Genomic DNA, 15,486 nt, shown 5'->3' on the forward strand with positions numbered 1-15,486 from the left:
TGCCGGGGGCTCCGTGCCGGGATCGCAGCGGCCTCTCCGCAGAGCCGCCCTAATTGCTCGCCCTACCTCGGGGCCGAGCATCAAAGCGGCCGCCGCTCCCTCGCCGCCCTCCTTTGCGTTTTATTATCTCTTAATTAATCGCTGCAGCTCTCGCACTTAGCCGATAATTGCGGTCCCCTGGGCCCGCGGCTCCGCTCGTGCCCTCGCGCTCCCGCCGTCCGGCCCGTTCCCGCTGCAGGAGCTCCGGAGGCGGCGGCGCAGCCGGAACCGCGCGGGACGCCGGAGCGGTGCCGGCCGCGGGCAGAGTTAATGGGATCGGGAGCCCCAGGAGCCGCCGGGAGGTGAAACCCCCCGGAAAAGGCCGGCGAGGGGCAGCGAGGCGGCTGCCGCGGGGCCGGAGCGGTTGCCGGCGCTGCCATGGTGACGGGCGGATTATGATCCGCATGGAAATGAAAATACGAGGGGGGAAAAGGCGCAAGAGGGGAGCAAGGAGGGAGGAAGCAACTTTTATTTCCAGGCGGAGAGCGGTTGTGCGCCTCGCGGCGTTGCCATGGGAACGGCGGGGAAAGGAGACGGCAAAGGGTGCGTGCGGGTGTGCAAGGAGCGCGAGCGTGCAAGGAGCGCGCGTGCAAGGGGAGCGTGTAGGCAAGCAGAGCGCGTGTGCAAGGGGAGCACACGTGCGGGGAGCACACGTGCAAGGAGCACGTGTGCAAGGAGCGTGAGCGTGCAAGGGGAGCGCACCTGCAAGGAGCACGTGTGCAAGGTGTGCAAGCGTGCAAGGGGAGCGCGCGTGCAAGGGGAGTGCGCATGCAAGGGGAGCATGCATGCAAGGGGAGCGCGCGTGCAAGCGGAGCACACGTGCAAGGAGCGCGAGCGTGCAAGGACCGCACATGCAAGGGGAGCACGCGTGCAAGGCAGCGTGTGCGCACGTGCGGCCCTCGCCCGGGCGTCGGGGCGGCTGCGGGCTGGGAACGGCCGCTCGGCTCCCGGAGCGCCGGGTCCCTCCCGCTGCCCCCACGGGCCAGGACGGAGTCTCCGTGCGGAGCCTCTTGCTCCATCCCACCGGCACGTGCGGCTCCCATCTCCCGCCGGAGCGAATCCCGGGATCCTGTGGCCCTCCCGCGCGCGCCGGGGCAGCAAGGGTTAAGCGCCGGCTCCCTTCTCTCCCTCGTCTTCCAGAGAGCCTTGGCAGGAAATTCCTCAAATTCCAGGCGCGTAGGATCATCGCGGGCTGCGACCGCAGAGCGCGCGGGAGCGGGCGCCAGGGCCGCGCGCGCCAGCGTCGCCCCGGCACGGCCGGCGGCACCGGGGGGACACGGGATGCGGGACACGGGATGTGGTACTGTCCCCACGGCGCTGGGAGCATCCCTGGTGGTGCCCGCCCTGCAGAGGCTGGACACAACTCGGTGCAGCGGTGCCGGCGGCGCCGTTCCCGCGGGACACGGGGCGGGAAGCGCCCGCTGCCGCCGCGGCCCTACGTGGCGAGGGAGGAAGGCGCCGGAATCCCGGCGCTCCGCAGCGGGAAGGGAGCCCGAGCCGCCCCCATCCCGCTCCCGTTTATCCATATGGATGGGACAGGTCCCGTGGGCGCCTAACGAGCGCTGCTAACGAGGCCGGGCCGGCGCCCGGAGCCGCGCGGCCCTTGGCTGTGGATGCTAATCCCGTTATTCCGAGTGCTCTCATTAAGGCAGCGGGAGCGAGCGCTGCCCGAGCGGGGCCGGGGCTTTTCCTGCTTCCCTCCGTTCCCAAAGCGGAACGGCCCCCTCCCCCCCGCGCACACACACAAAAGTCTTAATTAGACATTGTTCCTAACGGGGATGTTGCACAAATTAATTAAACGCGAGCCAATAACCGGCGCTGCCAACAGCCCCAGAAACGAAGGGGGAATCAGGAGGGTGGAGGTACCACCAGCTCCTCTGCGGGGCCCCTTCCCGCTCCGGGGTCTCTTCCCGCATGGAGCCCCCGGCTGCTCCTGGCTGCCGGTCCCGGCTGGAGGTGCCCGTAGGAATCAGCTCCGTGGATGTGGGAGCGCGGGGGCTGGCGGGAGCCCGGCTGCAGCGCCCCGCACATCTGCAGCGCCCCGCACATCTGCAGGCCCCGACGTGTCTTTGCACACGTGCAGCTGGAGCACACACACACACATTGCCATGCATGCACACACACGTGCACGCACACAGCTGGAGCACGTAAACACGTGCACACGCATTCCCAGACGTGCACACAGGCGTGCACACACATCCCCATACGTGCACACATGCCTGTACATGCACACACGTGTGCACGCACACAGCTGGAGCATGCACACACATTTCCATACATGCACACACACTTCCATACATGCACACACACATCCCCATACGTGCACACATGCCTGTACATGCACACACGTGTGCACGCGCACAGCTGGAGCATGCACACACATTTCCATACATGCACACACACATTCCTATATGTGCACACACATTCCCATACTCGCACACATATGTGCATGCACGTTCCCGTACGTGCACACACATTCCCATACTCGCACACACACATTCCCATGCTCGCACACATATGTGCATGCATGTTCCCGTACGTGCACACACATTCCCATACTTGCACACACATACATTCCTGTGTGTGCACACACATTCCCATACATGCGCACACATTCCCACGTGTACACACACATTCCCATGCTCGCACACACACATTCCCATACGTGCGCACAGCTGGAGCGCACACACGTCCTCCCTCTCCGGCCCTTCCCAAGCTGCTCCGGCCCCGCTCCGGCCCATCCAGGCACTTTGTCCTTCTGCCTGGCTGCTCCTTTTCACGGGATTAGCTGCGGAGGAGGCCGCCCGGCTCCCTGCAAACTTGGGCAGCCGGACGGGAGACAAAGAGTCCGGCGGAAACAGAGCCGGGACCGCGGGGCCTTTTCTCCTGGGGCTTCCTGCTGGGATTCCTGCTGGGATTCCCAAGCTGGGACTTGGGAAGGCCTCAAGCGGCTGCTCCCGGGGCCGAGGCCGGATCCCGGAGCCGGCACGACCTCCGCTCCCGCCGCGGTTCCGCTTCCTCCATCCGGAGCCGGCGGCCCCTCCGTCCCAGCGGCTTCCCTGGACCTTGTGGCCCACTGCTGCACCGAGCGGGCCGGGTCTCTGCCGCGGCGCGGCCGCTCTTCCCCCCGGCATCGCTCGGGGTTTTGCAGCGCTGCAAATAACGCGGATCCGGGGGGGATTTCCACGTGGCGCTGCCGGCCGGGAGGTCAGCGGGCTCCGTGTTATTGTTGTTAGATGGGGAATATTGAAGGCTCCTTGGGAAGGAGAACGCAGCCCGGCTCCCCCGCTGCTCCTGCCTCTTCCCAACCAGCTTTTAATTGAAAATCGCTTTGCTGGTTCCTCGCGCCGCATATTTTCACCCGGCACCTAATTGCCCTTGTCCCCCCCTGCTCTTCCTCCTCCTCCTCCTCCTCGCCGCTGGCCGGGAGCGTCACCTGGAAAATTCCCGCCTCGCTTCTCCCCGCGGCTCCGTCCCTTCCCGTCGGGAAGGGCTCGGCGGCGGCGGCCGTCTCCCGGCCGGGCGCTAATCGAGGTGGAATATTTGAGCGGCCGGGAAATGAGCTGCTAAATTTGTTGGGAGATTGGTGTCAGAAGCAATCGCGGGGCTGCTCCTCCGCGGCGCGAGGAAGACGAGGAGGAGGAGGGAGAGCAGCGGCCCCGGGCGCTGCGGGAGCCGCCGGGGTTTCCATGCGGAGCAGCCGGAGGGGAGGCCGCGCTCGGCTCCCCGAGCCGGCAGGGAGGAGGGCAACCAATCTCCTCCTCATTTGTTTTTATAATTTTGCCTTTTAAAAAATGAAAGGAACTGGAGCATCCTTTCCCCGGAGAGCTTTGCTACCGCCGGCTCCCAGAGCGGGAAGAGCGGCAGCGGGGGGAAAGCGGCACCGTGTTCCCGCCGGCCGGGGCATCCCGGCTGCCGGCGCTCCCGGGAAGGAGCATCCCGGCCTCCGGCATTCCCATGGGAGCATCCCGGGGCGCTCCGGCGGTGCCCTCGGATCCCGTTGTGGTGCCCAAAGCGCCGCCGGGATGGGGAGGCCGCGGGAGCTGGGGGTGCTGGAAGGCACCGCCGGCCTCACCCTGGAGCCGCTGCCGCGGGATTTCAATTAACTGGGAATTAACGGAGAGGAATATTCAATTAACGTCAATCAGCGCGGGATTAGAGCGGGGAGATTGTGAGGACCGGCCTGGCTGTGTTTGGGCAAGGATGCTGGCAGGGTTCGGCACAAGAGGGCTCGGAGCCGCCGCTGATCCGGTTGCATCCCGGTCCCCGCGCCCTCGGCATGGGCAGCCCGGCCCCGCCGCCGTCCGGATGCGTTAGCGTTAAAAAGCGGGAGAGGAAAATCCGGGAAGGCAGCGAGCGGCTTGGGGCGAGGAGCGCGCGCGGCTGCTCCGGCCAAGCCGCTCTCGGAGCTCCCGGAATCCTGCAGGCAACGAGGACCGGGGGCAGCCGCTCCGTGACAGCGAGAGCCCAAACGGAGCTGGAAATAGAAGGGCCGTCGTGTCCCGGCCACCCCCCCGTGCCTCGGTTTCCCCGCACGGCCTTTCCGCTCCGCCAGGCAGGGCCGCGAGGAGCCAAATCCGCTTTGCTCCCAGCAAAACCGGTGCAGGGCTTATTCCTTCCCCTCCCTGCGTGTTATTTTTCCCTTTTTTTCCCCCCATATAAATAGAAGCGAACAACTTGGGAAGTGGAAGGGGGAAAGGCTTAAATTTAAAAGCAGCAAGAAGAGGAAAGGGAGGAAGGAGAGAGATAAAATAATATATATATATTAAAAAAAAAAAAAAAAAAGTCTAGCGCGGGGAGATTTAGCTCCATCTGAAAGCTGTCAGCGCGAATAAAAAGCTTTTCTTTGAACCCTGAGTTTAATAGCGAGAGGAGAGAGAGGGAGATTGGAGCACCAGCCCTGGGGCTTAATCAGGCCGGCGCTGGATAAATAGGGGGAGACAGGGCCGGGAACGCGGCTCCCGCCGGCTCCGTGCTCCGCGCGCGGCCGGGGCCGGCCCTGCCGATGGGAAAAGCGGGTCGGAGTCGCCGGTGTTGTTGGAGCGGGGGGGTGGGCTGCAGAGCTGCCCGGTTTGGGATGGATGGAGGGATGGACGGATGGATGGATGGAGGGATGGATGGAGGGATGGATGGGATGCACGAGGTGTTTGTTGGCCCCATAGAAAGATGCACGCGCTCTCCGGAGCCGACACTTCCCATCCCGCCTGGATGCGCTGCTGTCACCTGCCTCGTCCCCCCTTCCCGGCAGCACCTTCCCTTTGATGTCGGCTCCGTCTCCCCGCGCTCCGGCAGCCGCTCCCGCCTCCCCCTCGCCGCCTCCTTCCCTCCTTCCCTTTATCTCCCGCTCCTTCCCGCTCCGCTGCCGAGGGGCCGCGAGATCAAAGCGGCCCGGCCGCCCCCGCGTGTCCCGGCTCTCCGAGCCCATTCCCGGCCTCCCACGGCACCGGGGCTCCCGGAGTCCCCGTTCCAGGGAGCATCTCGGGAGCCTGCAGATTTCCACCCCTGTCCTTGTGTTGGGGACAGCGCCGGTGGCTCAGCCCCCCCGCGCTAAGCGGGGACGCCGGGATGCTCCCGGGGGCTCCCGGGAAAGCCGGTGGCTCCGAGGGCTTCGCTGCAGGATCAAAGGCAGCCGCCCGGAGCGGGGGGTCTGCAGGGGCCTGGGGACATCATAGGGACCCGGCGGCTTCGTTAGCTGCAGCTCGCTCCTCCCGGGAGGGATTTCTGCTGCAGTCGCTGGAATTTCTTAAGGAAAAGCTTTGGAAGGGGGAGAGGAGAGCGGCCCGGTGCAGAGGCAGCCACGTCCAGGCGGGCGCACGTGGCCCTGGGAGTGGAGCTCGATGTCCCTCCACGTGACCGGGATCGATGGCGCCCGGCGTGACGGAGCCACAGGCCCCAGTGGGCCCCGGCGTCCGGGCCCACACGCGTCGCCCTCCCTCCGCAGCCGCCCAGACCCGCTTCGTGGAGGAGCCCGAGGACCAGACGGTGGTGGCCGGGCAGAGGATCGTGCTCTCCTGCGTGGTGCTCAACTACTCGGGCATCGTGCAATGGACCAAGGACGGGCTGGCGCTGGGCATGGGCCAGGGGCTCAAAGGTAGGTGGCTCCTGGATGTCACCTCCCTGTGTGACACGTGGCCTCCAGGTGCTCGGGAGCAGCACTGGGAGCCCTGCACGCACCGGGGTGCAGCGGGATTGGGATTCTGGGGGCACCGGGATGCAGTGGGCGCCAGGATGCAGTGGGTGCCAGGATGCTGTGGGCGACGGGATGCTGTGGGCAATGGGATGCTGTGGGCACTGGGATGCTGCAAGCACCAGGATGCTGTGGGTACTGGGATGCAATGGGTGCCAGGATACTGTGGGCACCGGGATGCTGTGGGCACTGGGATGTAGTGGGCATCGGGATGCTGTAGGCACTGGGATGCTGTGGGCACCGGGATGCTGTAGGCACTGGGATGTAGTGGGCACCGGGATGCTGTGGGCACTGGGATGCAGTGGGCGCCGGGATGCAGTGGGCGCCGGGATGATGTGGGCATTGGGATGCAGTGGATGCCAGGATGCTGCGGGCGCCAGGGTGCCGTGGATGCTGGGATGCTGTGGGCAATGGGATGCTCCGGGCACTGGGATGCTGCAAGCACCAGGATGCTGTGGGCACTGGGATGCAATGGGTGCCAGGATACTGTGGGCACCGGCATGCTGCGGGCACTGGGATGCAGTGGGTGCCAGGATGCTGTGGGCACTGGGATGCAGTGGGCACCGGGATGCTGCAGGCACTGGGATGCAGTGGGTGCCAGGATGCTGTGGGCACTGGGATGCAGTGGGCACCGGGATGCTGTGGACACCGGGATGCAGTGGGCACCGGGATGCTGCGGGCACTGGGATGCAGTGGGCACCGGGATGCTGCGGGCACCGGGATGCTGCGGGCACCGGGATGCAGTGGATGCCGGGATGCTGCAAGCATCACGATGCTGCGGGCACTGGGGATCCCATGTGCAGCTCCAGGGCCCCCTCCTGCCCCTGGGTCCCCATGTCCCTCAGGGCCAGGCTGTCCCCAGGGCCTGGCTCCCGTTTCCCCTTCCCGGCTGCTCCGGGGACGCGGAGAGCCCCGTGACGCGTCCCCGCTGCCCGCAGCCTGGCCCCGCTACCGCATCGTGGGCACGGCCGACTCGGGCCAGTACAACCTGGAGATCAGCGACGCGGAGCTCTCCGATGACGCCGTCTACGAGTGCCAGGCCACCGAGGCGGCGCTGCGCTCGCGCCGCGCCAAGCTCACCGTGCTCAGTAAGCAGCGAGCCCCGGCACACCGGGAATGCCGCCGGGATCTTGAAGGCCTTCATCGGTATTCCCAGCGTGGTGGCATTCCGGGGCCTGCAAGCGCAGGAGCTTTGATTTCCCTGGCTTTTGGGTGTTGGAAGGGGAAAAACATGGCAGGAATGGGGCTTGGGGGCAGCTTTCTTGCTTTTGATTCCTCCCCGCTTCCTCCGGCGCTGCAATTCCCCTTGGGAAGCAGGATATGAAAGGCGGGGGGCCGATCCAGCGGGAACATCCCCGGCAAAGCGGGAATGGGCCGGGGGGGGGTGGCTGATCGGCCGTGTCCCCGCAGTCCCCCCCGAGGATCCCACGATCGACGGGGCACCCGAGCTGCTGCTGCGCGCGGGGACGCCCTACAACCTGACGTGCCGCGCGCGCAGCGCCAAGCCGGCCGCCACCATCGTGTGGTTCCGCGACGGGCTGCAGCAGGACGGCGCCGTGGCCAGCACGGTAAAGCCGCGGTGTCACGGTGGCCACCGCGCGCGGCCCCGGCCCTGTCACCACTGCCACCGCGCGCGCGGCCCCGGCCCCGTCCCTGTCCCCGTCCCCGGCCCCATCCCCATCCCCGTCCCCATCCCTGTCCCCGTCCCCGTCCCCCCCGTGCGCGGCCCCGTCCCCGTCCCTGGCCCCGTCCCCGTCCCCAGCGCCATCGCGCGCGCAGCCCCGTCCCTGTCCCTGTCGCCACCGCGCGCAGCCCCGTCCCCGTCCCCATCCCCATCCCCGTCCCCATCCCTGTCCCGGTCCCCGTCCCCGTTGCCACGGCGCGCGGCCCCAGCCCCGTCCCCAGCGCCACCGCGCGCGGCCCCGTCCCCGTCCCCGTCCCTGTCCCCGTCCCCAGCGCCACCGCGCGCGCAGCCCCGTCCCCGTCCCTGTCCCCGTCCCTGTCCCCGTCCCCGTCCCCGTCCCTGTCCCCGTCCCTGTCCCCGTTGCCACGGTGCGCGGCCCCAGCCCCGTCCCCAGCGCCACCGCGCGCGGCCCCGTTCCCGGCCCCGTTCCCGACCCCGTTCCCGTCCCCGCCGCCACTGAGCGCGACCCTGTCCCTGTCCCCGCCACCGCGTGCGGCCCCGTCCCCGCCGCTCATCCCGGGCGCATCCCGGCAGGAGCTGCTTCCCGACGGCAAGCGGGAGAGCACCACGAGCCAGCTGGCCATCAACCCCACGGAGCTGGACATCGGGCGCGTCTTCTCGTGCCGCAGCATCAACGAGGCCGTCCCGGCGGGCAAGGAGACCTCGGTGAAGCTCAACGTGCACCGTGAGCGCCGCGGCCGCGTCCCCGCCGCGCGCGGGTCCGTCCCCGGCCCCGCCACTGCCACCGCCGGGACTCGGCGGCCAACACCGACCTCCAGCGGCTGCCGCGGGAAGGCGGCGGGGCCGGGGGGGCTCGGCCGGGCACCCCCCTGCAGCGCCGCGTCCCCGCAGATCCCCCCACGGTGACGCTGTCCATCCAGCCGCAGACGGTGCAGGAGGGCGAGCGCGTCGTGTTCACCTGCGCGGCCAGCGCCAACCCCGAGATCAAGGGCTACAGGTGAGGGGCGGCGCGGGGACGGTCCCCCCCCTCCCGCCGCCCGCTGTCCCCTCCACTGTCCCCGTGTGTCCCCAAGGTGGGCCAAGGGCGGCGTGGTCATCGAGGAGGCCCGGGAGAACAGGTACGAGACGCAGGTGGACTACTCGTTCTTCACGGAGCCCGTGTCGTGCGAGGTGCACAACGCCGTGGGCAGCACCAACGTCAGCACGCTGGTGGACGTGCACTGTGAGTGACGCGGCGGCGCCGGGCGGCCTCCCCATGGCGTCCTCCTCCCCATGGCGTCCTCCTCCCCATGGCATCCTCCTCCCCATGGCTTCCTCCCTATAGGATCTTCCTCCCCACGGCATCCTCCTCCCTATAGGATCTTCCTCCCTACAGGATCCTCCTCCCCACGGCATCCTCCTCCCTACAGGATCCTCCTCCCCATGGCGTCCTCCTCCCCATGGCGTCCTCCTCCCCATGGCTTCCTCCCTATAGGATCTTCCTCCCCCCTACAGCATCCTCCTCCCCACAGCATCCTCCTCCCTATGGCTTCCTCCTCTCTACAGTATCCTCCTCCCCATGGCATCCTCCTCCCTATAATATCTTCCTCCCCATGGCGTCCTCCTCCCCACGGCTTCCTCCTCCCTATAGTATCCTCCTCCCCATGGCATCTTCCTCCCCATGGCATCCTCCTCCCCATGGCGTCCTCCTCCCTATAGTATCCTTCACCCCATGGCATTCTTCTCCCTATGGCATTCTCCTCCCCACGGCTTCCTCCTCCCCATGGCTTCCTCCCCCCCACGGCTTCCTTCTCCCCACGGCTTCCTCCTCCCCATGGCTTCCTCCCCCCCACGGCTTCCTCCTCCCCACGGCTTCCTCCTCCCCATGGCTTCCTCCTCCCCACGGCTTCCTCCTCCCCATGGCTTCCTCCTCCCCACGGCTTCCTCCTCCCCATGGCTTCCTCCTCCCCGGGGCACCCCCTCTCTCCACCCCCCCCACTCAGCACCCACCTGGCGGCCTCCCCCCGCAGTCGCCCCTCGCATCGTGGTGGACCCCAAGCCCACCACGACAGACATCGGCTCCGACGTGACGCTCACGTGCGTGTGGGCCGGCAACCCGCCGCTCACGCTCACCTGGACCAAGAAGGAGTCCAACATGGTAGGGAGGGCCGGGCGGGCGGGCGCGGGGCGCCGCGCGCGCGGCCCTGACGCTGTCCCCCCGTGCGCAGGTGCTCAGCAACAGCAACCAGCTCTACCTGAAGTCGGTGACGCAGGCGGACGCGGGGCAGTACGTGTGCAAGGCCATCGTGCCGCGCATCGGCGTGGGCGAGCGCGAGGTCACGCTCTTCGTGAACGGTGAGCGTCCTCCTCCCCATGGCATCCTCCCCATGGCATCCTCCTCCCCACGGCGTGCTCCCCATGGCGTCCTCCTCCCCACAGCGTAATCCTCCCTATGGCATCCTCCTCCCTATGGCATCCTCCCCATGGCGTCCTTCTCCCCACTACATCCTCCCCATGGCACCCTCCTTCCCATGGCACCCTCCTCCCCACAGCGCCTTCCTCCCCACAGCATCCTCCTCCCCATGGCATCTTCCTCCCCACGGTGTCCTCCTCCCCATGGCATCCTACTCATGGCATCCTCTTCCCCATGGCACCCTGCTCCCCACATCTTCTTCCTACCCCTGGCATCCTCCTCCCCACAGTATCCTCCTCCCTATGACACCTTCCTCCCCATGGGGCCCTCCTCCCCAGAGCATCCCCCTCCCCATGGCATCCTCCCTAGAGCATCCTCCTCCCCGCGGCCTCCTCCTCCCCACGGCCTCCTCCTCCCCATGATGCCCTCCTCCCCATGGTGCCCTCCTCCTCAGAGCATCCTCCTCCCCATGGCATCCTCCGTCCTAGAGCATCCTCCTCCCCAAGGCGCCCTCCTCCCTGGAGCATCCTCTTCCCCAGAGTATCCTCCTCCCCGTGGCACCCTCCTCCCTAGAGCATCCTCCTCCCCACGGCCTCCTCCTCCCCACGGCCTCCTCCTCCCCATGGCGCCCTCCTCCCCACAGCGCCCTCCTCCCTAGAGCATCTCCCTCCCCACGGCCTCCTCCTCCCCACGGCCTCCCCCCGAGCCGGCGCGGCCGCCCTGACGCCCCGCGCGCCTTGCAGGGCCGCCCATCATCTCGAGCGAGGCGGTGCAGTACGCGGTGCGCGGCGACCGCGGCAAGGTGGAGTGCTTCATCGGCAGCACGCCGCCGCCGGACCGCATCGTGAGTGCCGCCCGCGCGCGGGCCCGGGCGCCGGCGCCGCCGGGCCTCACGCGCATCCTCCTCCTCCTCCTCCTCCTCCTCCTCCTCTTCCTCCTCTTCTTCCTCCCGGCTCCAGGCCTGGGCCTGGAAGGAGAACATCCTGGAGGCTGGCACGCTGGAGCGCTACACGGTGGAGCGGAGCAACACGGGCAGCGGCGTCCTGTCCACCCTCACCATCAACAACGTGGTGGACGCCGACTTCCAGACGCGCTACAACTGCACGGCCTGGAACAGCTTCGGGCCCGGCACCGCCATCATCCAGCTGGATGAGAAAGGTAGCGCCCGGCCCGGACGCCGGGGCCCCTCGCGCCTGGCCACGCTGATGGGCCCGTGTTGCCGTCCCCATAGAGGTGCTGCCCGTGGGCATCATCGCCGGGGCCACCATCGGGGCCAGCATCCTGCTCGTCGCCTTCCTCGTGGCCCTCGCCTGCTTCCTCTACCGGCGCCGCAAAGGGAGTGAGTGCCGGGGACGTGGGGACGTGGGGACGTGGGGACATGGGGACGTGGGGACAGGGACACAGGGACATGGGGATGTGAGGATGCCAGGACACGGGGACACGAGGACGTGGGGTCATGGGGATGCGGGGACACAGGGACACGGGGACGGAGGGACATGGGGGCACAGGGATGGAGGGATGCAGGGACGGAGGGATGCAGGGACATGGGGACGCGGGGACATGCGGATGCAAGGACATGGGTACGCAAGGACATGAGGACACGGGGTCATGGGGGTGCAGGGACATGGGGGCACAGGGACATGTAGACAGGGGGACGTGGGGACACAGAGACATGAAGACAGGGACACAGGGACATGGGGTCATGAGGATGCAGGGACATGGGGACACGAGGACATGGGGACATAGGGATGCAGGGACACGGGGACACGAGGACATGGGGTCATGGGGATGCGGGGACATGGGGACACAGGGAGGGAGGGATGCGGGGACATGGGGACATAGGGACACGAGGACAGAGGGACGTGGGGACGGAGGGATGCGGGAACATTGGGGCATGAGGATGCAAGGACATGGGGACACGGGGATGTGGGGACATAGGGACGCGAGGATGTGGGGAAACGGGGATGCGGGGATGTGGGGACACGGGGACGTGGGGACGTGAGGACACAAGGATATGGGGACGTGGGGACATGGGGAAACGGGGACGCAGGGATGTGGGGACACGGGGACATGGGGACACGGGGACGCGGGCGCACGCGGTGGGCACTGAGGCTCCCCGTGGCCGCGCAGGCCGCAAGGACGTCACCCTGCGCAAGCTGGACATCAAGGTGGAGACGGTGAACCGGGAGCCACTGCCGCTGCACGCGGAGCGCGAGGACGACGCGGGCAGCGTGTCCACGGCCACGCGCGTCATGAAGGCCATCTACTCGGTACGCGGCGCCCGCGGCCGCGCGCCCCGCGCGCCGCCCGCGCCGCCCGCCGCGAGCGCCCGCTCTGCCCCTGTCCCCGCAGTCCTTCAAGGACGACGTGGAGCTCAAGCAGGACCTGCGCTGCGACACGCTGGACACGCGCGAGGAGTACGAGCTCAAGGTGCGGCGCGGGGACGCGGGGCGCTTGGGGACACGGGATGCGGGGACATGGCTCACAGGGACACGGGGTCCAGGGACACGGGGCGCTTGGGGACATGGCTCGCAGGGACACGGGGCACAGGGACACAGGGCGCAGGGACATGGCACGCAGGGACACGGGGCGCAGGGACATGGGGCACTTGGGGACATGGGATGCAGGGACATGGGGTGCTTAGGAATACGGGGCGCAGGGACATGGGGCACGGGGACACGGGGTGCAGGGACACGAGGCGCAGGGACACGGGGCGCAGGCACATGGGGCGCTTGGGGACACGGGATGCAGGGACATGGGATGCAGGGACACGGGGTGCTTAGGGACACGGGGCACAGGGACACAGGGCACAGGGACATGGGGCGCTTGGGGACACAGGGTGCATGGACATGGGGCGCAGGGACATGAGACGCAGGGACATGGGGCACTTGGGGACACAGCGTGCACGGACACAGGACACAGGGATACGGGGTGCAAGGGGACATGGGGCATGGGGACACGGCGCAAGGGGACACGGGGCGCGTGGGGACACAGGGCATGCAGTGACATGGGGTGCTTGGTGACGTGAGGCACTTGGTGGCACAGGGCACTCAGTGCACAGAGTGCTTGGCATGGGGTGCTCGGTGGCACGGGGTACTCGGGAACATGGGGCTCTGGGTGACACCAGGTACTTGGTGACACGGGGTACTCACTGACACAGGGCAATGGGTGACATGGGGTGCTCGGTGACACGGGGCACTCGCTGGCACAGGGTGCTTGGTGACATGTGGTGCTCAGTGACATGGGGCACTTGGTGGTGTCGAGTGCCCAGTGTCATGGCGTGATGGTGGCATGGGGTACTCAGTGACACAGGGTGCTCGGTGACACGGGGCGCTCGGTCATACAGGGTGCTCGGTGATATGGGGCACTCGGTGACATGGGGCGCTCGGTGACACGGGGCGCTTGGTGACACGGGGGACTCAGTGGTGTGGAGTGCCCAGTGTCATGAGGTGATGGTGGCACGGGGTGCTCGGTGACATGGGGTACTCAGTGACACAGGGCACTCGGTGACATGGGGCGCTCGGTGGCACAGGGCACTTGGTGACATGGGGTGCTTGGTGATATGGGGCACTCAGTGGTGTGGAGTGCCCAGTGTCATGAGGTGATGGTGACATGGGGCGCACAGTGGCACAGGGCACTCGGTGACACAGGGTGCTCAGTGACACAGGGCACTCGGGGACATGGGGCGCTCGGTGGCACAGGGCACTCGGTGACATGGGGTGCTTGGTGATATGGGGCACTCAGTGGTGTGGAGTGCCCAGTGTCAGGAGGTGATGGTGGCACGGGGCGCACAGTGGCACAGGGTGCTCAGTGACACAGGGTGCTCAGTGACACAGGGTGCTCGGGAACATGGGGCGCTCGGTGGCACAGGGCGCTCAGTGGCGTGGAGTGCCCGGTGTCATGGGGCGATGGTGACATGGGGCGCTCGCTCATATGGGGCGCTCGGTGACACGGGGCACCGGGCAGTGTGGAGCGCCCCGTGCCACGGGTCCCTTGGTGACACGGGGCGCCCGGCGTCCCCTCAGGACCCCACCAACGGCTACTACAACGTGCGCGCGCACGAGGAGCGCCCGGCGTCGCGCAGCGTCCTGTACGGCGACTACCGCGGCGCGGGCGGCGCGGGCCGCTACGACGCGCGGCCGCCCTCGCGCCTCTCGCACGCCAGCGGCTACGCGCAGCTCAGCACCTACGGCCGCGCCGGCGCCGACTACGGCCCCGAGGCGCCCGCGCCGCCCGCCGACACGGCCAGCCAGCTCTCCTACGACAACTACGGCAGCCACTTCGGCGGTGGCTACGCCACGTACCGCCTGGGCTACGGGCCGGCGCTGGAGCGGCCGCCCTACGAGCCCTACGAGGCCATGGGCAAGTTCGCGGGCGCCGCGCGCTTCTCCTACACGTCGCAGCACTCGGACTACGGGCAGCGCTTCCAGCAGCGCATGCAGACGCACGTGTGAGTCCCTGATATTCAGGGGCTCCCGCCGGCTCCGCTCCGGGATCCGCCGCCGGATCCGATCCCTGCTGCTCCCAGGAGCCCGCTCCGTCCAGGCCCCTCCGCGCACGGAGGAGACTTTCCCTATATATATATATATATATGTACACGCACGTATATATATATATAGGTAAGGTCCCCGTCCCAGCCTGTTCCCGTTCCCTGTGCCTTGGTGCGGCGGGGCCGCCGGGATGCGCGGAGCAGCCGGCACCCGCTCCGGGCCGGGGCGGCGGGAGCGGCGGTGGATCCCGCCGGCACGTCCCCCCCGTGGGCACGGGCTCCTTCCATGAATGTATATGAAGCTATAGGGTGTAGAAGTAGCTCCCGCCGGGAGCCGGAGCGCCGGACGGGAGCGCGTCCCGGCTCCGGGAAGCAGCTCGGCAAATCCCGAGCGCATCCCGGCTCCGGGGCGCCCATTCCCGAGCCGGCAGGTACGAAGCGGGGCCGCAGGGACCCCCCCTGTTATCCCACCCCACGGTACTGTCCGAACGGGCCGCCCCGGTCCCGACTGAGCCTCCGAGCGCCGTCCGCCCCTCGGGCCGGTGCCGTTTCCGCGATGGTGCCTGTTTGAACCCCCGGGATAAGCGGAAAGGGCCCCCCCCCATCCATAGCAATAGCCGCTCCGCAGCCCCTGGCCGGAATCCCGGGATCCAGGGGGTGCGCGTCGGAGCCGAAGCTTTAAATTAACCCCCGGCACCGGCGGGGGGGGCGGTTCTGAGGCCACGTGTCCCCCC

General features: G+C 67.9%; 1 protein-coding gene across 1 annotated transcript; it reads left to right on the forward strand.

Annotated features, from left to right (window-relative positions):
* The first annotated feature begins 5,901 nt into the window (after positions 1 to 5,901).
* KIRREL1 (kirre like nephrin family adhesion molecule 1) lies at positions 5,902 to 14,717 on the forward strand. The gene is made up of 14 exons (XM_088535471.1): positions 5,902 to 6,130; positions 7,165 to 7,314; positions 7,637 to 7,794; positions 8,445 to 8,595; positions 8,763 to 8,868; positions 8,945 to 9,093; positions 9,881 to 10,008; positions 10,079 to 10,205; positions 11,007 to 11,107; positions 11,223 to 11,421; positions 11,495 to 11,602; positions 12,394 to 12,533; positions 12,616 to 12,693; positions 14,289 to 14,717. The coding sequence occupies exons 1-14, from the start codon at positions 5,902 to 5,904 to the stop codon at positions 14,715 to 14,717; spliced, it is 2,253 nt and encodes a 750-aa protein (XP_088391597.1).
* The last annotated feature ends 769 nt before the right edge of the window (positions 14,718 to 15,486 follow it).

The sequence above is a fragment of the Tinamus guttatus genome, unplaced genomic scaffold (genome assembly GCF_059628265.1).
Source record: "Tinamus guttatus ecotype Peru unplaced genomic scaffold, ASM5962826v1 Tinamus_guttatus_pri_ptg000629l, whole genome shotgun sequence".
Taxonomy (NCBI): domain Eukaryota; kingdom Metazoa; phylum Chordata; class Aves; order Tinamiformes; family Tinamidae; genus Tinamus; species Tinamus guttatus.

What these genes read in the sequence shown, in the direction of transcription:
- KIRREL1 (XM_088535471.1), top strand. Translation starts at nt 5,902, where the DNA reads ATGGCGCCCGGCGTGACGGAGCCACAGGCCCCAGTGGGCCCCGGCGTC. An exon ending in CCAAGAAGGAGTCCAACATG is followed by an intron (nt 10,009 to 10,078) that starts GTAGGGAGGGCC and finishes CCCCGTGCGCAG; the next exon opens with GTGCTCAGCAACAGCAACCA. An exon ending in TCATGAAGGCCATCTACTCG is followed by an intron (nt 12,534 to 12,615) that starts GTACGCGGCGCC and finishes CTGTCCCCGCAG; the next exon opens with TCCTTCAAGGACGACGTGGA.